A 21,249-nucleotide genomic window follows, 5' to 3' on the forward strand; every position below is an offset into this window, starting at 1 on the left:
ATTTAGTACATGCAGACGGGGAATATATAAAATAATCTGGAAAATGGCATGTGCATGCATGCATTTGCATTTGCAAAACTGCTATACAACACATCCATAAACATACAGTGTTATTCTGTGTGAGCAGAGCTGGACTAGAAGCAGCTATAACCAGGAGGATGCTTGATTGGTTGTCAGATTAGAAAAACCTGATTACAAACCCATCAAGAAGAGCCTGCTGGCCTTGATATAGATACGAACGTCAGATATCACCAACACTCCACCATTATGTTTCTGCTCAGAGGAGTTGAAAGGAATACATGTAGAGGTAAAATCAATTTAAAGTGTCACACCTTGAGGCTCTATTGACACTGCAACACACACAGTCCCAGCTACTATTAGTGTCTCAACCAGCTGGCATCCATTGCTTTTTTCGGTTTTTGCGCAAATCGATCTGGGACAGCATCCGTGTATGTCTTAGATTCTGGGTCAGCAAAATCCCAGATAGAGATGTGGAGTGGTATCCCTCTAGGGGCTTTAACCTTTTAGAGCACACAGGCTGATGTCGCTGTATGCATAAGAGGTGGGGATTTCTGCAAAGGCAGTAAATTCTGTGCAAAAGCACCATTTATATTCAGGGCCCAGAGCCAGAGGGCTGTATGCTACACAGAAACAAAAGCTGGTACTCCTCTGGTGGTGAATTAAACCAAGGCAGGCTTAACTTTTAGCCTTTCAGTTCTACTTGCTAATTAGTCATCTTTGTGGGTTTGTGAGATTTTAAGAAAATACTATATGAGTAGTGAACGTAATGTTCAAAAACAGGTATAACTACCAGTGCAGAGTTTAAATGGATGGGTTGACATTTTGGAAAATACTGTTATTTATTTTTTTGCTGAGAGATAGATGAAAAATAAAAATTATCCTACTCCCACACTGTGTGCTTCTTGTGCTCTACCTGAAAATATACAGTGAGGATGAGACCGGGAAATAGTAGTACAGCACATAAAGGCCCGAATAAAATAACAACTTTGTGGTGCTTGTAGCTACAGTAAATTCATGGTTTCTTTTTGAGCCAGTAAGCTGGCTGAAGGCAGGAGAATGTTGTCAGTCCCTTTATGAGTAAATAAGGTTCTTAAATTGTTAGTCAGTTTATCTAGTTTCCTGTCCTTATACACTGTGGTCAATATCCTAAAATGCAAATAGCCTCAAGTGAAAGCAAATGTTTGATCATGCAAATATAAACCTCCTGGTCTTGCTTTCTTCTCTGTGACATCCTTTTCAGAGCGCCCAGGAGGCAGCAGAGGTCCAGGATGATCTTAATGAGAAAGTGGACAGACTGAAGGCTGAACTTGTGGTCTTCAAGAGTCTCATGAGCGACGTAAGTGTTCGTTTAGCACCAGGGTGAAGTCATTATCAGTTTTCCTTTCACTGTGTTGGCTCCCAAACTTAAATAAATCAGGTTAGTGTTCAAGAGTTGACAACATTGACAGTTACTTCCCTGCATGACCCCTCCTGTAGCATACAGGTATAAAATTTATATATATATGTAGTATATAAAATACCATAAATCATCCAAGACAATATTCCTGAAATAGCTCAGACAGCAGCTGTAGATCCAGAGCACTTCCTGTTCTGTGCAGCACTGTATTGTTCCCTGGCAAGTCTGCTCAGACTGATATACAGTTCACTTGTGATAAACTGTCACAGCTCGCAATTGCTTGGGGATAAATATATGCACATGCTGTTTTTGTTTTGGAAAATACTGTTGTTTAGCCTGCTTCTGTTTACTTTGCCAGTGATGGATTTTCAATTCTTTGTCTCTTTTTGCGTGCTTTACATTACACCCTGTTATTTGCATTAAGAGAAGGGTAAGTGATGCAGAAGTAGAGGATGTTTTAGGAGGAATAGATTAGTTAAAACCTTACAATGGTTAGACAGTCTGTATTTGTGCCTCTGGATATAATTGCTCAGAAAAAAAATATCCATATTTCCATGCTCCATGTCTGCCTCTGCATACTTATCAGACCAGAATTTGCATATTTTTTATTAGATAATAAATAGGCCAAAGTATAGTTTTTGAACTGCACATAGATGAATGCACTAACATTATTTTGCAAGTGCTTGTTGAGATGCATAATTCAGATAAAAATGACAGTGTTATGTTGGTGTGGGTAGTCGGCATGGAAATGTGGGACGCAATTTAACACCAGCTGATAATCACGACGGTATGAACGTCATCTAAAGAGCCGCTCTCTGTCCTCATACAGCAAATGTCTGACCTGGACTCCAAGATTCAGGAGAAAGCCAGGAGGGTGGACATGGACATCTGCAGGCGGATTGACATCACGGCCAAACTGTGCGATGTGGCTCAGCAACGCAACTCAGAGGACATGTCAAAAATGTTCAACGTTAGTCCCGCAAGGTCGCTTCCTGAGAAGGCAAGTGTCCATCTGCCCCGGATTCATTTGCTCTCTCACAGTTTCTTAGATGAGCCGATAGTAAATGCAGGAAGAACCTAAATTGTATTGTGAAGGAGAAATTCGGCACTAATGAGATGAAATCTGCCAGGCGCTCGCTGTGTGGTGACTGTTACTTTCATTCTCAGCTGATCATGCACTGAATGACACCCCCCGCCCTAAATGGGCATCGGTCCATAGCTGCATGTTCGCAAATATGCTCTCATGCAAACACGTAAATATAGACATGGAGAAGACTTATGTACAGAATGCACACGTGCACACACACACACACATAAACAAAAGATGAAATGCTGACCTGACAACTTTTCGCTGCACACAAGGTTATCACATTGCACCGACATTGCTGGCTGAAGCCCAAGAATAAATCCTCCGTGAACCAAGCTGGTGACTTCTCATGTACCACATGTTATATACGATCCTACCTTTAATGAAATTTGTCAATTTACAATTTTTATATGCCAATAAATATTGATCTGTAGATGAGTTTATGAAGCCTGCTGTCAGCGTAAAACATTTATGCATGCGAACAAGAGATACATGCACATGTGCAGAAAAACACAGTCTGTTCTGTAGTTTTTTATAAAATATCAATTTCTACGTTATTTTATTAGCTGTATATTAACTTTAAGCATACATGGCTTGCACTGCGTCTTTCTGGCTTCCGATGAGTGCAGGCTCATGACTGAAAATGAGGCCTTTTGCTCAGTATTTGACAGACTTCTGCGTGCTCTAAATTGCCATAATTATGCTTAATCATGAGATATATTAGGTTCTCCGTAGATGCAAACGGTCTTTGTGTTTTTCAGGGTGCCATGGCCTGCTGCAGGAGAAAAGAACGCAAAGCCGTGTCCGATGAGGAGAATTCGGAGATGGATGCCGAGCCAAGTACTTCAGAGGAGGAGGTCCCTGGGTCTCTCAACATCACGGATGAAATGAAACGCATGCTTAACCAGCTGTAAGCGACACTTTTCATGGATACATGCACCAAAAGTAAAGCTGGTATTTTGTTTTGAATCAAATTAAATGAGCACTGCACCTTCAGCATGCCAGTATAGTTTCTGGCATGTTCCTTCATCTCCCTCTGGTGTTCACAGTGTTGCAGCTAACAGTCAGTGTGCTCATTCAGCAGAACACAACAGATATCAATATATGGCCATTTATTTACCACCAACACTTAGAATATTTAAGAAACATTACAGTTTCTGGCTCTTTCCTTTGCTACTTCTGTTTTCCTTCTACTTCCCTTTTTTGTCTACCCTAAGAGCACTTCTTTTGTTTCCTATGACCTTTGCTGAATATGTTGGCTTTTATGCTTTCCTCCATCTTTCTCTTTCTTTTCCTTTCCATTCTCTGACCTTGTCCTACACAGACATTGCTCAGATAACTCCTTTGTTGCCAGGCGTGAGACGTTCGAAATCGACGACGACTGCGACAGTCTGACGTGGGAGGAAAACGAGGAGACTCTCTTGCTGTGGGAAGACTTCGCGAACTACAACATGCCATACACCCTCGCGGCGCCGACGAGCACAACCACCTGCCCCCGTGAGGGCACCAGCGAAGCTGCGGATCCAGTGAGTCCTGTGTGCATTTAGATGATTTGACAGCATGGGGTTTTTAAAGTCATGCAATTTACAGTATAGATCATTGCTGTGGCTGCTGTATAAGACATTTACTCATGCATGATGAATGAGGTTTCTGTCTGTGCTCTCTAAGGACTCCCAGGATGGAAGCCTTGGCAGCCTCATTGACGAAACAGAGTCACTATTTAAGACCAGAGAGCAGGAGTACCAGGAGACCATCGGCCAGATCGAGGTAGGCGGACCTACCAGCGACCACACAACACATGCTCATTCAACCACTAAAACATATTTTTTCTCCTCAGGAATGCAAGGAAAAAACTGTAATTTGGCATCTTAATCAAAAAATAATAATGAGGGTTTTTTTTCTTATGCTTTGTTTTTCTAAAAGAATAAATTGGAAAATTCAAGGATTAAAAAAAATAAATAATAATTTAGCATTAAAATGGCATTTCATTTCAAGAACTTGTACATCCTAACCATTAACCATTAATGGATTAACCATTACAGAAACATTAAAATATATTTTATTAATAAGCAATACTGTTAATTTAGGGCAGCTGTTGCATGAACCTTACACTGAGTGGTGATCTAATAAATTTATATCCCAGAAAGAGACAGCGTGACTCAAAGGAGCCTTATTTTGTATGTTAGACCAAATGGTAGCAGGCAACAATCAAGAGAGATACAAAATAAGTCAAATGTGGCTAAATTGCTCTTAAATTACCTTTAAATGAGACACTGAAAGGTTACAAATACATAAAAAATGTCTAAAATGTGATAAAAGAAAAACTGCAACACACCACATCTGCACAATCAGGGTTCCCAGAGAATGAATCAGCCCAGTTCTGATTCATTCTTGGAATAAGGCTGATTCATGCCTTATCAGGCATAAATGTCATGCCTGATAAGTAAAGTGCAAAGATTCCTTTGGCTTTGATTTATTTAGCTACCAGACAATTATAAACTTATGCTCTTGCATGTTATGACTGATTGAGACCAAATGAGGTGAAGACATATAAACTTGGTGAAAAATGTTTGCTAAGTTTTTGATTTGATTAATTTTATTATTTAGTCATTCTTCTTTGGAATTGGACCTGCCTTAGAACGAACTGCAGTAGCTGTTTCTTATTGCCCCATCAACAGTAGAAAATGTGACATTTTTAATTGTATTTCCAGAGAGTTCAGCTTTGTTTTTACAGTCATTAGCAAGGTTTAGCATCTTAACATGCTAATCCAAGGTGATGATTCAAGAGGTTTCTACCCACCTATAAACATTTAGTTTGGCCTCGTCCTTACTCTCCTTCTTTCTTCTCTGTGTTGAATCTTGTTTTTTATGCTTTCAGATGGAACTGGCCACAGCAAAGAGTGACATGAACAGACATCTGCATGAGTACATGGAGATGTGCAGCATGAAGAGAGGCCTTGACGTTCAGATGGAGACCTGTCGACGGATGATTAAAGGCGGAAGGAACTCTCCCTCTGTCAGCTCTGTGGCCAGCAGCGACTCAGGGAACACAGACGAGATCCAGGATGAGGTTTCGGACAAGGACGCAGAAGCTGAAGTCGCCGTTAGTTGATGACTGCATTGCTGGGCTTTGTCCCATCTCCACTTGTCTCCCCGCCCCTGGTTATCACAGGATTTAAAGGCCCGGCTAGAAAGGCGGACCAATCTAAATCTGGGCCCGTTTGACCTAGTAATTAAAGTTCTCTCGGTCGTCCTCACTGGTGCAGACCCAGAACTGGTGCTTTTATACTATTTCTGTTGTTTAGAAAGTGGTGGTGGTGGGGGGAATGTCTTTGCTTGGCAAAGAGATAATGAGTGCGTAAAGAAACCATGCTGTGCTCTCTTCCTCACTGCTGCCTCGCTGGATCCTCGTCCAGAGCTTTAAATCATTTTTGGGATAAGAAGAAGAAATATTTTAAATGGGCCGAGAAGTTTTTTTCTACCCTATTACGATCCTTTATTTCTAAAGGAATTGACAACAGTACATATTGTGCTCCTTGTTTAGTCGAGAACGAATACATTATTCACCAAAAATATATCCACCTTTTACATTTTTGAATATTTATTTTAGATTCCAAAATGTTGGGTCTCCTTTATTTGAACATTTTATATTATTATTTGAGCCCAGCTGGGCTACTTGCAATCCAAATTAAACTGGGGATTTGGGGGAATTTAAGTGTCTTCTGCTGGGGAGACAAAAAGAAGTGGAGACAAATTGTGTTGGGTTTTCTGTTGGTTTCTGAGGGAACTCTGCAGGGTTTGCCAAAGCTGACAGAGGAAAGGAGCACAGCCTTTTGATGCATCAGTTCACTATTCAAGTTCTATGCAATTTAGCTGGCCTTATTTTTTGGACTGGCTTTCACCCATCCTTGTTTTTCTTAAGACCACTAGCCTTTTAAATAAAGCAGGTGTTTTTCTATATATCAGTTTAAGAACTTGTGTTTATGTATAAAAATAATCTTAGTATCAGACGTTTGTTGTCGTTTATTTTTTTCCTTAACATCAGTAGTAAAACAAACTGGAACAGCGTCTTGTGACACCTTCATTCATTGCAATAAGCACTGTAAGCATTTGTTAGATGTTATGCTGCTGAAGCTGTTCAGATTTACTTTGTTTAGGAGACGTTGCTTCTGTCCTGCGCACTTTGTGCACATTAAGGCGGGTCATTTAAAACTGGATCACATCCAGAAGTTCTATTAAAAGTTATCGAGTAAAATGAATCATCAGTGTAATCAAAGCCAAACAAGTTAAAACCAAAGGTCGCGTCATAAAAGCGCTTCGCTTTCACATACGTCTAACACGTATACATTCAGTTCATTCATGTGCTTTAGTAGGAAGAAGTTTTTGTTGTTACACGTGATTTCGGTTATACTCCTGATCGTAGACTATTTCATGCTGTCCTGTAGTCAGGTTGCACATCCTGCTTTGTCTCTCCTGTATTGGGGCTAGAAACATCAGACCTTGCATAGAGGGCTGTAGGCATGTGATCGTAAACCCCAGAGGCCTTTTCTGTGTTTGTTTTATTTTGTAGTTGTCTTTCTGCAACAGATTAAGATGTCTCACACTCACAAGCTGACTGACGCATGGGGACAGAAGTGATCTTTTTATCACCTCTTTGTATGATAGTATATGTACGGTTTGCTAGATCAAAGATCAAGTGCTACTTCTATTTTGAAGTTTTACAGAAACAGAATGTTAAAATACTGGCCTTTTGTTGTTTTAGCATGCTTGTGGGGGTAAAAGGAGCTCTGGGTCTTTTTTAAATAACATTATATTTTGAATTTTAAAAAGCTGCAATGCAGACAATGCGCTATGTTTTTAATCAAGACAGTGTCTCTGTAAAATGTATTCGCGGCAGAAAGAACGTGTATTTTTCACCGTTTTTAATCGTTCTGGGTTAACTGCAAAGTTATGTTGCCATATTCAGCTGTTTTTAAACTAGTTCCATATGTTTTCGGGTCATTTATTTACCACAACACAACACCCATACTAAAACAAATTGACTATATCAGACAAGAGTGGGGAGCAGCCTTGCTCACAGAGAAAACATCATACTCTTATTGCTGATAAATAAAACCAGCCTGATAAGCATCAAAGAGCCATTGTTTTACTGGGACTGTACACAGAGCATCATTTTGACATGCAGGAAGAGCAAGTCCATAACAACAAATGACAGTGTTTCACCCCACTGTCGCCATCACACTAACCAGCCAACCAAAGCAAGTGTGTACAGTAACATGACAAAGACATATATCAAGCTCTGAGTACTACTAACTCGGGAAAGTTGCGCAGCCTTAGTGTTTGTACCACAGATCAGTGTCAGTTTTCCACAGTTTGAAAAATAGTCAGCCATTCTTGCAAACCATTATTATCACCTTCCCGTCACTTTGAAGCAGATTGTAGTTCAATCGGTTGAAACTGCTGTAGCAACTCTCTTTGTTGAATGTAGCTTGAGCAAAAACAAAAAACATGTAGCTGTTATTTGAAAAATACAACCCAGGGATACATGGTGTGCTGTTTGCTTATTGGAGACCTTGTTATGTTTTGGTGTACTTAACAGGTTTTTAAGCTGACCGACTCACAGTATGTGGTCTAGATGTATGTAAATTAGGTCCTGGTGGATGTGAATGTTTCATACTAATAAAGGGGTTTTATACGAGCGGTTTTTATCTGCGGGACTATGTGGTTGTGTTAATTGTCCTGTCAAGTTTTACACTACATACCTGTGTTTGCTGTTAATATCATTATTAACCTCATGGACATGGCAGAGTGATAAAGAGCAGCCGTACTATGGTAGAATCTGCAGAGCTGTAGTGGTTACTGTTACTGGTCTTTGTGTTTCATTTGCTTCAAAGGTTGCATCCTGTTGTTTCAATTTTAAGTAGCTGATTTTATTTACTTCAGTTTGTTTTATTGTTTGGATTTGTACATTCTTTATTATTATTATTATTATTATTATTATTATTATTGTTTGCTTAAACTATTGAAACAATGTATTCATGTGGGTGGAGGGCTGATTCAGTTTCAAAATTATGAATGTACTCAATTGATATTGGGATAAAATGGAATAAAAGGCTGTATTGGATACAAATAGAGGCTATTTTGACTTTTTGAATATATATCTCTATATACATATATATAGATATATATCTATATCTATATAGATATATATCTATATGTTTATTGATTGATTGGGTTTCTTGTTTTTTGTTTTTGAAGTAGACTAGATTGCACTGTTCAAGGCAAGTTAATAGACAATATTTTTGAAGTTGCTTTTGTGTCTGTTGGTGTACTAGGATATTTTGGAAAGACTGCTTTTTACAATGAAATCTGTGCCACCAAAAACAGTTTTTGAACACACTGATTCATCATAAGATTTCAAAAAAGTATGTTACTACTGGTTGAAGCATCTTTTAATTAAAGTGTAGAGGATCTTTTGGCAGTTTAACATGTAACATGGACTAAAAATCATAATCATAATCAAGCAGAGAAGCCAAGTTTTAAGAAACATTTACATAATTAAGGTGTCCTTTCACGTAACGAGTCCTATTAGGGTTATTTTGTCACACCCTTAAAGGACACTTCATTAGGTACATCTTGCTCATACTGCATTGGGCCTCATTTTGCCTTCAGATTTACCTAAATTCATAAAATTGCTGCTGATTTGTCAGCTGGACAATCAACCTGTCAACTTAAAGTAGTCTACCCATTCTTTTTCGGACCATTCTCTATGAAATCCAGAAACTTTGTGTAGATGATCAGTTTCTCAAGTACTCACAGAAGCCTGTCGAAAACAACAACTGTGTCACAGTGGCCTACAAGCGTATACTGTTAGAATGGTGGGTGCTTATTTTAAACATGGGATAAGTTATAAATAATGAGGTCGAAATATGTTTAAAAAAAAGCATTCAGGCAGCTCTGAACTCTGACTCCAACTCCAAGAATAGAAAAAAACAGAGACATCCTCGTGATATACTGTGATCTGTACTAACACAGCTCTGGTTGTGATAACTGAAGCCTCACGCAGCGGCTGTTCAAATGTTGCATTTGGAGTAAAAGACTAAAAGCATGGAGCTGCAAATGAGCAAAGCAGGTCATCGTGAAATTACTTTATTCAAACTAGTCACAGAGAACATCATATCACTAATACCAGATTAAACTGCAGTTCTTTTATTCTGAGCAATATGATCTGCTGCTAAAGTTAAAAAAAACAAACCATACATTTAAAAATGGCACTCGTGTGTTCTTGGGTGGTGTTTAAATATTTATTATACAGTTTAATGGAAGTAAACATAGTAAAAGTAACATTAAAAACACAAAAGATGTGTTTTTAATAAACTCATCTTATTTAAACAGATTTTCTCTCTAAAATGCTTCAAAATTGTGTTTTTAAAGAGAAATAAAAGTCATGGCACATCTTTTATGCAACTTCTGAATAAAAGTTTACATTTAGTCGAGTAGGAGCTGTACTGAACAACCAGTTTACACAAGTTTGTCTGTTGCGGGTGACAACTGAGAAACAGAAGTGAGAATTTAAGCTCAATCGGTATCAACTAACCAGTTCAGTCTTTGCACAGTGTAAGTGCAGATAGTAATAGATGACATTATGTCTTATATCTATCTTTTGTCATCCCTCCACCTCGAGAAACACGATTCTCTTGGCCACGTTCTCCTCGCCGTATTTCTCCTGCAGCCGTTGGATGCTGATAGGCTCAGCCGAGAGCAAAAGTCTGTCGTCACAGCGATTCCAAAACGGTCCCGAAATGGAGGGGGGATTCAAGAGCAGGTCTTTTGCAGCAGAAAAGTCTCCACTGGTCTTAAGTAAAGCTTTGGTCACACTAATTAAGTCCTACAAAAAAAACAGCAAAGGTTAAAAATGACTAAACACAGAGAAAGTTCCACAGTTAACCCCTTTATATCTGAATAAGCAAAATAAAGGTTGAAAGAATATAATGGAGAAGAAAAACAACACCTCACCTTATCTGTCTGGTTCATGAGGTCTCTGATTCGCAGCTTGTCCTCCTCTAACAGGTCCTGAGTCAGAGAAAGTGCAGCATCTTTGTTCACTGTTGGCTGTGGTTCTGAAGGAGCTGCTGGACGGTCACCGCTGACAGACTGAGAGTCGTCTTCCTGAGGTTCACTGTCGAATATGAACAGGTGGGCCTTGGAGGTTGTACCGACAGCCTCGGACACTACAGGCTCAGCAGCTGGAGGCAGGCAGCTTTTCTCAGCTGCACAGTTGTTACTAGTGGCCTGGGGCTGTTCCACATTACTCAGAGGGGTCTCAGTGGGTCCAGGTTTAGTGCAGGACTTTTTGGAAGTGGGATCTGGAGTTGTGTCTGCAGGCGGAGGATGAAGGGAGGTCGATGTAGCTGCTGTTTGTGCAGGGTTTTGGAGATCTGGAGCTTCGAGATCATCAGACTATGAGATACAAATGTAACTGTGTTAAAGAACATATATAACACAGAAAAGTATTATAAAACACTGAAAAACAATGATGAAATACTTGGATTACATCATGTACAAAGTCGAGCTACATGTAAAGCAAGAAACAACACAGTGTAGCAGATGTTGGGAGTACAGTTAAATGAAAACAGGAACTTTCATGTGTGTAAAAGAAGCAGCAGAAGCTTTTGTGGTCAATAACCAGCAAAGAATCTAGAAATTCTCTTCTATGGCTTCATGCTTTAAATCAGAACTATCATGTGGGGCCTGTGGTTCTCTGACATCCCACTATTTACAGAAAAGTATTTTACTACAATTACAATCTGTTAAAATTTTCAAATGGAATGCTTCTATTGCCACAACTCCTATTCAATTTCAATTCAATTTGATTAATAGTAAAGACCCTACAATAATATATAGGATCAGAGGATACAATCAGAGGATCCCCTATTTTCAAGCATTTTGGCAACTGTGGGAAGGAAAAACTCCCTTTTTACAGCAAGGAAACTGGCAGAATGAGGCTCAGGGAGGAGCAGCCATCTGCTGCGACTGATTGGTGATGAGTGGAGGGAGACAGGACAAAAGACCTGCTGTTTGTTTAAAAAAAAATGAACAAAGCTAGAAAAAACATTAATACTGAATGTTACATTTTTAGGTCGCAGGTCCATAAAGCCCAACAGGAGACACCAGCACTCCCAGTCAAACTGGGAATCAAAAGTGGGAACTGTTGCATGCTGAGGCACTGAGTGGTGATTTTACAAAGTGTATCAAAACCAGCATCCTACCTCACTGTCATCTTCAAACTCCTTCGTTGCCAATTCAAGAATCCCCAACTTTCTCTTCTCTTTCTTCTTTTCTCCTTTCTGAGGCACTGGATTGGTTTCATCTGAAAACCACAAAAAGTATAAGAAATGTAAAAAGAAGGGTTGTAAAAAGAATGAAAACGACTCTTTGTGTCATGACATACCTGCTTGTATTGTTTTAGATATGGCTGCGGGTGTACTCTGCTCCTCGTCACTCTCTGCCGCTGCTCTCGGAGTTTTTCCTCTGGCTTTCTTGGGAGCCGGCTGGTCTGTGGTCGTATCTTGTTGAAGAGCAGACTTAGTTTTTTTCAGGGGCTGGGGAGATGATGTGGTTCGCACTGCTTGGGTTGATGATGACCTCAGTTTTTTGCCGTACGGTTCAAGCTCAAGCTGCCTGCGAGTTGTTCGACGCAACGGTTGTTCCAGCACCGGGGAGGCCTTCTGCTTCTCTTTTGTCTTTTCTGATGAGGAACATTTGGGCGTGGGCTTAGGCTGAGCTGGTGTGGAGTCATCCCCTGACAAACTTTGTTTTTGTGGGGAGACAGGCTGAGGTTCACCTGTTTCTGCGTCTGTGGTCTCTGCTGTTAGCAGTTGGGTCTCTGCCTGTAGGTCCGCACAAGGCGCCGCAGTTTGAAAGGCCTGAGATACTTCAGCTTCTAGAGTTTCTGATTGTTTGCTTTCAGTTTGTTGTTTATCTGTTTTCTGACTCACATGTTGCTCTTGGTCTACATTTTCTGGTGTGCTTCCTGTTTGTACTAACTGGACATCCATCTGTGGAGACACCCATTTCAGGTTATGTCTTTACAGCAACTATAACCTCATACAGCACCCTTACAGCATACAAGCAGTGAGTTCCCACCTGTGTTAGGTCTGTTTCTGAAACATCTTCTTCACATGAAGATTTCTGAGCATCTGTCTCTTGATGGTCTTCCACCTAGAGGCAGACAGAGGAAATGAAAAGCTTCAGCATTAAAGTCTATTAAAAACATGACAGCCAGCAGCCTGAAAATATGTCAAAGCTGAATTTGGTTAGTCTGATTTTATTTAACCCACTGCTGCCACCCAGTGGCAACTCTTCGCCCTACACCTGGTAAAAATGTTCCAGATTTTTATTAAAGCTTCAAGAAGTTTAGGAGGTAGCTTGTGACCTATTTTACTACACGTGACAGATTTTTTTTTTCCTTTTTCTTCTTCTTTTTTTTTCTTTTACAATAAAGGCGTTTTAGTAAAATGAACAACAGGATTCTAATGTAAACGCAGGTAAGACGGTTTGAGTATGCTGCTGAAACCAGGAGTAGACACACTATAAAGTTCACAAATGGGATGTGTTCGAGGACTAGAATTTGCATTTTATGTTAATCGAAGTGGATAAAAAACAATCAATAACATCTCATATAGAACAATAAATATAACAACATAGTACAGCGGTCCCCAACCCCCGGGCCACAGACCGGTTTAGGCTTGTGTGTGAAATTTATGGTTTTTATCATTATTCTTTATTGTTTTTATCGTTAACGCGGTTTCCCTGGGTCTTCTCCCGTGTGTTATGAATAAATCTTTTTTTTTGGTACCAGGTTTATTTTGTTGTATTTATCCGCGACACCTTAAAGGCTGGTCTGTGAAAATATTGTCGGACATAAACCAGTCTGTGGCGCAAAAAAGGTTGGGGACTGCTGATACAGTGTATACTATAATATACAATATTCAAACCACAAACATGCTACAGAGGAATTCCCTCATTTTGGAACGAGCTGCTCAGTTTGTCGGGGCTGACCTTTCTCCTGTTCACAGAAACCCAGCTCAGTCTCACCTTTACTCATATTCATGTTTCTGACTGCATCCACATGGTGCTGTGTAAGATTAAAAATTCTGAATTTTCTTATCTGGTACATCTCCTCCTGCTGTACAGTCGTAATGTAGATTCTAATATCATTTTGCCTGTCAGTCGTGTAATGTTAGTGGATGCTGTTGTCACTGCTGTGATGTAAATATGTTGATATTTTGGATAAAAATAACAAACTTTGTTCAAATGGAACAACACTGGTTTAAAAACGGTTTCCTTACTTTTACTTAGCGTCTCTATGTGGGTTCTTTTACTAATAAGGCTACTTTCTGCTGCGTCCTTATTCACAAGGATTGCCACAGTTGGTAGCGCTGCATGTTTTCACTGGCTGCCTTTCCTGATACAACTCCAAAGGGATTTGTGTCTCCTCCCAGGATCAAACTGGGACTCTTTCACATGTTAGGTTTTTAAATCTCTAAATGGTCTGCCACCTGTTTATTTGTCTGATTTGTTGAAGCCCCATGTCCCCGTTCGTTCGCTTCAGTCAGCTGAGCAGCTGTTGCTTTCAGTCCCTAAGTCCCGGCTGAAACTTAGAGGAGACCGAGTGCTCTCTATTGCGGCTCTGATGCTTTGGAATAATCTTCCTCTCCATATTAGCTACATCAGTGACAGTTTTTAAGTCCAGATTAAAAACCTATTTTTATTCCCTGGCTTTTAACTCTGTGGACAACTGACATTTTTATTCATTTTATTGCCATGTTTGGTTTTTCCTATTGTATTACTATATTTATATTTATATTGTACAGCACTTTGGTCTACCAGGTGTGTTTTTAAATTGCTATATAAAACGATGATGATGATGATGATTAGGCAAACGTGTAAGCCATCACAGTATGGAGCCACTTTGTCTTTCTGTCTCTGTCACTTACTAAATACTGTTTTAATTTTATGATGTCGTGGAAATAGCCTGTGTATTTAAAGTCAAACTTTACTTTGAAAATTCTAACTAAAAAAAACAAAGCAACAGTGGAAACAGACTAACATATGACAAAAAACACAACTAAAAATAACAAGATCGTAACGACAACATCCAGATAGTTAATCACCTCTGTCTTTTCTTCTGCTGTCTTACTGTCTTCTGGCTTTTCCGCCTCCACGGCGGCTGTCTGTTTCTTAGCCAGTTGTGCTTTGTAGTGGTGTTTCATCGACTGCCAGGTGTGTGCGGTCACATGCTGTTTCTCCATCTCTTGCCAAAGCCGGTTTCCCCCAGTCTCCGTCTTGTGCTTGCTGACATAATTTAAAATGGCAGCATCTTCTTCAGGAGTGTAGGCACTTCTGCCTAGTTATAAAAGATTGTAGACATAATGTAGAAAACGGAAGCAGATTTAACTATTCACCAGATTTACACACATTTCTAATTGTAACTTGTAAACAATTCAAGTAATAAAAAAAAATGTAATCTGTAAAGTGCAGACGTGTTAGAACACAATCCTTCAGACATGGAAAGTCTGGGGTTTAGTCCTACCTCCTGTGGCTTGAGGCGAACTGTTTTTGCTGTTGTTGAGTCTAGCAGAATGTCTTTGGACCTTTTCAGGATTTAGCCTGTAGTCCTCTAAATTCAACTGTTCATTCTTCTCAGCACAGTCATAAATATACTGGGTGGACACGTACCTGAAAAGTAAACAAGGGATATAAGTAGATAATAAGACTTCCAGGTATGCTCCAGTGCTGCTGTTGTGTGTGTGGGATTCATAAGATATGAATCATAAATGGGTTGAATAAATTTATCACCACCAAACTAAACTGAAGAAGCATTTTCTTTTTTATCTTCTTCTTATTGACTGAAAAAACCCCCCCCCGCATTTCTTTAAATGTGAACACCTGCCGATATTAACATGAATTCTCAGTTCAGCACGTACCAGTGTGCAGTGGATTCAGGAATGACACTTCTGTCCTCAGGATCAGTCAGCAGTATTGCTCCTGGTTGCTGGACGTTGCACAACATTCCTCCTCCAGCTGAAACGAGCGGCTGGAGTTTGCGTTTGATGGGACCAGGTCGCAAGAAGAAATTCATCGGTTCACCCTCCACAGTCATGAAGAGAACTGGAGAGAAGGCAGGCTGGGCCACAACTTGTCTTTTGGATGGCATCTCACCTTCTGGAAGAGATTCAATAACAGCCAGTACTATAAGTGTGTTACATGGATGTGATGAGTGTGAAATTCTGGACAAACAGCAACTTACATTTTCTGTATATTTTAGTTTTCGTTTTTTTTTTTTTGTTGCTGTTGTTATTAATTCCCTCTTTTGCCTGGAGGAAAAAAAGTCAGATTATTATAAAATGATTTGTTAATTTTTTAGACTTGTCAAGTCTTTCATGTCTTTATCACACACAACAAATAGAGTTCATGGCCAAAGGTAAATAGCTTATTTAAAATCGGTCAATATTGGCAGTATATCGATGCATCACTATTCTGTTAACAGTTACACAATTTGTGATCATTTATTTTGTCAACTAGGCAACTTTTATTGTCAACACATATTAATCATCTACCTAATGAATGTCAACATTTTTAAAAATGTTTTATTCTTACAGCAATGACTCAGTTTCAGGACTATCTCATGCAATCATGTCTTTTACTAGATACCGAAAAAAAACAAAAAAGTAGTTAAGTGTGTTTCACAAAGAGAGGAGCTTGACACTGCAAGTTCAAATTAAGTGTTAAGTTCAGATATGGTGGGGTCACACTGGACTTAATTTAAAAGTCAAGCCGAAAAGTTAATATCAATCGTTATATCTAATTTCTAAAGTCTTACATTAATTGGGCCATTTGTGGCTCTCATTGCAACCAAGATGTTTCTATTTATTTAATTCTATTTATTTATTTGTATTTAATTTTTTGAGCTAAAATTAAAAAATAACTATGCTTGTTTTATATACAAAGGTTTCCTGTGTACAGTATTTGCCCACTTTCTCTTTCGTTATTAAAAGGCTACCCACCATAGCCTTTTGAGGTGGTGGTAATTATCACTACTAAAAGCCTCTTTTCCATCCAGCTATCTTCCTTCAATTTCAAAAATTCTTGAAAGAGTAGTTGTCATCAACTGTTTATTTGAAGGGTTGCAGTCAAGATTCAGAAAATCTTAACAGTACAGAAACGGCACTAGTGAAGGTTGTGAATGATCTTCTTATGGCTTATGACAGTGGATTCATCTCTGTGCTTGTTCTGCTAGACCTCAGTGCAGCATTCGACACTGCTGATCACAATATTTTACTACAAAATGTAGGTATGAAAAAACTGCACTGCAGAAATTTAAATCATATCTATCTGATAGATGGACAGTTAGTGAGGATCATTACTGTTTACATTATACATCCCTTAGGTAACATTATTAGAAAAGACTTTCTTACATGACTACTTACATTTATTTTAATGCATTATTGTAATGCAGATGATACCCTTCTTTAATTATTCATGAAACCACATTATACAAATCTACTAGAAAAAAAGTACAGGCATGTCTTAAAGACACCAAGGCCTGGTTTCAATCCAGATCACTACAACAGTTACAGGTAACCTCTAATTTCCTGCTTTTAAATTCAGACGAAACTGAGCTTTATTGTAATATTCCATAAAAATCTTAGGAACATGGTGTCCAACCAGATACTTACTCTGGGTGGCACTATTTTAGCCTCCAGTAACACCGAGAGGAACCTGGGCATCATTTTTGATTAGGATATGCCCTTTAATGCGCGCAGTAAACAAATATGTAGGACTGCTTTTTTTCATCTGTGCATTAGCTCTAAAATTAGAAACATCCTGTCACTGAGTGATGCTGAAAAGATATTTCATACATTTATTAATATCTGGTTGATCTAAAAGGTTTACTTATGGTTACTAGAGATGGACAAACTGTAAGTAAAATTAATACTGAAATAGCCCTTAGCAGGACGTGCTCTGTGTGTGTCCTGCTGTCTCTCCAGCCTTTGTGCCACCTTTCTGTGCAGCAGATTCTCCTCAGTAATTAGGCTAGAGTACTTAAAGTCAGACTTGTACACTTATATGTGTATTTACTACACTTCAGATCAGTAGAGCGGTATGGTGTGTTTTTGCATCATTTAACCATTTTAACTTACTCTATTTGGACCAACTTTCAGGTTTTGTTATGGTCATCATTTTTGGAAGGTGTCAGCAACTTGTCCATGTCAGTTCAGTTTAAATATTGAAAAAAAAACAAAAAAACAAAACAACGATTTTGTTGCCTCATTGTTTCCTTTTTTGTCACTTACGCCAAATCCCCTGGACATTTAGGCGGGCGTAACGCTAACTATAATAAAGGAGTGGTGTACCCATCATAATTTAAGGGACATCTCCAACAGTAGATGATGGCAAATCAGATCTATATACGTTCATTTTAAGACTTCACACTAAATTACTTTACTTATCTATTGTCTGTTATGAGTTGTATACTTGTATATTTTATGTAATCTGCCTACGGATTTAAATGAACTGTTTTGCTTATTTGTATAATTTCCAACATCCATTGTTCGTGCTGAATTTTCTTTCTAAGTTATTTAAAGGTTTACGGTGTTCAAGCTTGGTTGAAGCAACTTTAAAATGATTATTTTGTGAGATGGTTGTTTGTTTTATTGATTTAAGTGGGTTCTTGGTATAGTAAATATACATCAACATCTATTTTTGTGTTTATGTTTATATTTTTTGTTGTAGTTTACAATATAAAACGGTCACTTAAATTCACTGTGAGGTCGTTGTGGCTGATTTTCTTAAAAGAAAATCAACCGGAAACTATGCAAAGCTGGACAGATTCATCCAGTGTAAAAATATGAAGCACAGAAAACGCTACGTGCACCGCTCAGACACGTTTTTCAGGCTCACATGAACAGCAGGGAGGAGGTGTGTAACATCGCTAGCCCGTCAAATGGAAAACTGTAAAAAGAGCAGTCGCCTAAATAAATGTCATCTTAGATTAGAAATAATGTTTTAAACTTACCGTGCACTTTGCCTTCTTCCTAGCTAGTCTTTCCCGCCCCAGAAAAACAACAAAGCTCACTTCCGGGTCTTTTTCTTCCTTGTTGAATTGTTAGAGGTTAGAGGCTCCGTATCGCCCCCACTGGTCGCATCCATATTTTGCGATAAAGGAAAAAGTAAGTAAAGAAGTAAAAGTAAGTAAAGATCTTGTGAAAATCCTCATTTATAAGTAAGGAAAGGAAAATATACACGTTGTTGTGAAATAATACTTAAAATATCATAATGATACTGAAACGTATACTCATATAATTATAGCGGCAAAAGTAGAAGGTCAAGAATAAAAAGTAAACAACAACAATAATAATAGCTTTATTTGTACAACACTTTTCAAAATATGGAGTTACAAAGCCAGACTCAACCACATTAAAGCTAAGTATACACATTACACCATACAGACTAATAATCAACCCCAGGATCACACATTCATTCCAACACTTCCATACAGGCAAATACATATAAACTATGGCCTAAAATAAATGGGAATGAGTAAATGAGGCTGTTCCAAAGTTTAGGGTTACAACCTCAAAAGTGTGATTGCCTCTGGTTTAAAGTAAGACAGTGGGAACTTGATGATATTGTCTGAAAAGCCAGCTGCAGTCATGTGGTCTCAGTAGCTTTACAGTCCAGGTATGCTTCATATGTTTATAACAGAATTTTGATTCTGAATTTCACTGGGAGACAGTGAAGTGAAGCAAGAATAGGTGTGATTTGTTAGCTTCTATTTGTATCGTGCTGCTGCATTCTGGAGATGGGCTATGGAGGGTTCAGAGATCTACGTGAAAAGTGAGTAAAAAGGTGAGAGAAAATGAAGATGTACACACAAATTTCTGGATGATTTATTGAAAGTAAAGGTTTAATATTTTGCATTTGAAATAGATGAAGGAAACAAAACTGGATGAGCTTAGAGATGTGAGATTAGCACATATGTGTTTCTTAGATCAACTGTACTAACCAACCAAGATTTTCATCACAAAGCAGTTGGTAACACTGAAGTGAAGTGGAGTAAATATTCAATTTGTCACTCTGAAATAGATTGGTAACAATAATGTATAAATGTATAAATCATGAATTCAATTTTGCACAAAAGCATTTAATATATATTTAACTGCATTTTTTCAGTAAATGTGTGGACTTTACACATGAAAAAGAATGGTTTATCTGCCATTAGCTTTTCAGTAGAACTGCCATGGCTTTGAGTTACTGTCATATGAAATAGAAAGTTTTCACAAAAAGTGCAGCCCATGATTCAGCAGCGTGTACAACCACCTTTAGCAGCAATAACTTGACTAATAATTTTCCGTTTCACTTTATTTGGCTCTCAAATTATTGTGGGGGAATTCTGGCCCACGCTTCAGTAAACTGAGGTTTGCAAACTATTTCAAACCGGCTGAGGTCTGGACTTTAGCTGACCTATTGCAACACATTGATCATTTTCGTTTTCAGCTGTTTTGTTGCATATTCACTGCTGTGCTTGAGATCACAGTTTTATTGCGGGACCCAGTTTTATCTAAGTTTCATCTGTTGGACAGATGGCCTCACATTTAACTCTAGAATGTGAGTTAAAACAAGCCCAAAACAAGATTTGTGCTTGTTTTGTGGCTGCAAAACAAGCCCGAATCTTCACCACTCCACCACTGTGCCTCACAGTTGGTTTGAGGTGTTTGTGCTGATATGCTGATTTAGGATTTCTCAAAATGTGGTGTTGTGCATTATGGTTAAAAAATCGCCACTCTGGTCTCATCTGTCAGCGAGGTTGCAAGGTTGGTTGTTTTACCATTTTAATATCCACACGGTCACAGAACTAACTAACTAACTAACTAAATAAATAAATAAATACAAATATGAAAATATAAGGTTTACATTTGTTTTATATATGTTTATTTTTCCAAACTTAAGCTCAACAATGAGCAAAAGTTAAAAACTGAATCGTCCTTTCAGTTTGTGAAAATATTTAATCAAACCAGGGTTGGGACCAAAGAGAGATAAACTGATGATGATCATATGTTTACAGCAGAGAAATTTCATCACTGTAAAACTCATAAACCCTGTCAGCTGAGTGGGAGATTTTTGACCAGTCAATTGACCCCCTTGAGGCAGCTCTTGACAAGTAAGATATAAATCTCCTGCACCGGTTTCACCACCTTATTCCGGAACTGCACAAAGCAATAAAATTATTAAACTAAACCTGACGTATAAAAAACTCTTCTTAGTGCTATTGTGGGAACACAAGTAACGCTTGTTTTCTGCTAAAGCTAAAGATGTGTCATGTTTGATTTCAGGCACGAGGTTTTTTTGCTGTGTAGTCTGGAAAAGTTCACCACAAGTTGAACCACAGAAGTTTTCCACATCCTTCAATTTTTGCAAGTCATGCAACTTAATAAACTTCCTATATTGCCTCATATATATATATATATATATATATATATATATATATATATATTTGTCAACAATTTTTCCTGTTTTTATTGAAAATTATGCCGTCTAATGTCTCATTGCACTCTGAAATGAAAGCATAGTACAAATAAACAATTAACTTAAAAAAGAAATCATGGACTCAATTTATAGACCAAAATGTATTCTAAAGTTTTGACTCATCTAAGTAGCCACCTCTGGCAGATGTAACAGC

General features: G+C 38.4%; 2 protein-coding genes across 5 annotated transcripts in view; one reads left to right on the forward strand and one right to left on the reverse strand.

Moving 5' to 3' along the window:
• Positions 1 to 8,634, forward strand: part of iffo2b (intermediate filament family orphan 2b) — a 30,963-nt gene extending 22,329 nt beyond the window's left edge. Inside the window, exons 3-8 of one of the 2 annotated variants that reach the window (XM_040052201.1) lie at positions 1,262 to 1,357; positions 2,247 to 2,417; positions 3,266 to 3,414; positions 3,829 to 4,030; positions 4,173 to 4,271; positions 5,383 to 8,634. In XM_040052201.1, the coding sequence (XP_039908135.1) occupies positions 1,262 to 1,357; positions 2,247 to 2,417; positions 3,266 to 3,414; positions 3,829 to 4,030; positions 4,173 to 4,271; positions 5,383 to 5,616 (951 nt within the window). In that variant the 3' untranslated portion in view covers positions 5,617 to 8,634. The remainder of the gene's footprint in view (positions 1 to 1,261; positions 1,358 to 2,246; positions 2,418 to 3,265; positions 3,415 to 3,828; positions 4,031 to 4,172; positions 4,272 to 5,382) is intronic. The other variant, XM_040052202.1, reaches the window with a different exon arrangement.
• Positions 8,635 to 9,624: 990 nt separating this feature from the next.
• Positions 9,625 to 18,692, reverse strand: LOC120746785 (telomeric repeat binding factor 2, interacting protein). Of its 3 annotated transcripts, none has more exons than XM_040052276.1 (9): positions 18,586 to 18,692; positions 15,494 to 15,731; positions 15,100 to 15,245; positions 14,681 to 14,913; positions 12,651 to 12,725; positions 11,956 to 12,562; positions 11,774 to 11,874; positions 10,521 to 10,964; positions 9,625 to 10,392 (listed from the first exon to the last, which is right to left on the reverse strand). In XM_040052276.1, exons 2-9 carry the CDS (start codon positions 15,721 to 15,723, stop codon positions 10,171 to 10,173), a joined length of 2,058 nt encoding a protein of 685 aa, XP_039908210.1. In that variant the 5' UTR covers positions 15,724 to 15,731; positions 18,586 to 18,692; the 3' UTR covers positions 9,625 to 10,170. The 3 variants fall into 3 exon arrangements, with proteins under 3 accessions (XP_039908210.1, XP_039908209.1, XP_039908211.1); XM_040052275.1 differs by lacking the exon at positions 18,586 to 18,692 and adding an exon at positions 15,817 to 15,883; XM_040052277.1 differs by lacking the exon at positions 18,586 to 18,692 and adding an exon at positions 15,817 to 15,862 and having other exon boundaries at positions 15,494 to 15,728.
• Between the last annotated feature and the right edge of the window lie 2,557 nt (positions 18,693 to 21,249).

Source organism: Simochromis diagramma, unplaced genomic scaffold (assembly GCF_900408965.1).
Source record: "Simochromis diagramma unplaced genomic scaffold, fSimDia1.1 OVJJ01000389.1, whole genome shotgun sequence".
Lineage (NCBI taxonomy): Eukaryota > Metazoa > Chordata > Actinopteri > Cichliformes > Cichlidae > Simochromis > Simochromis diagramma.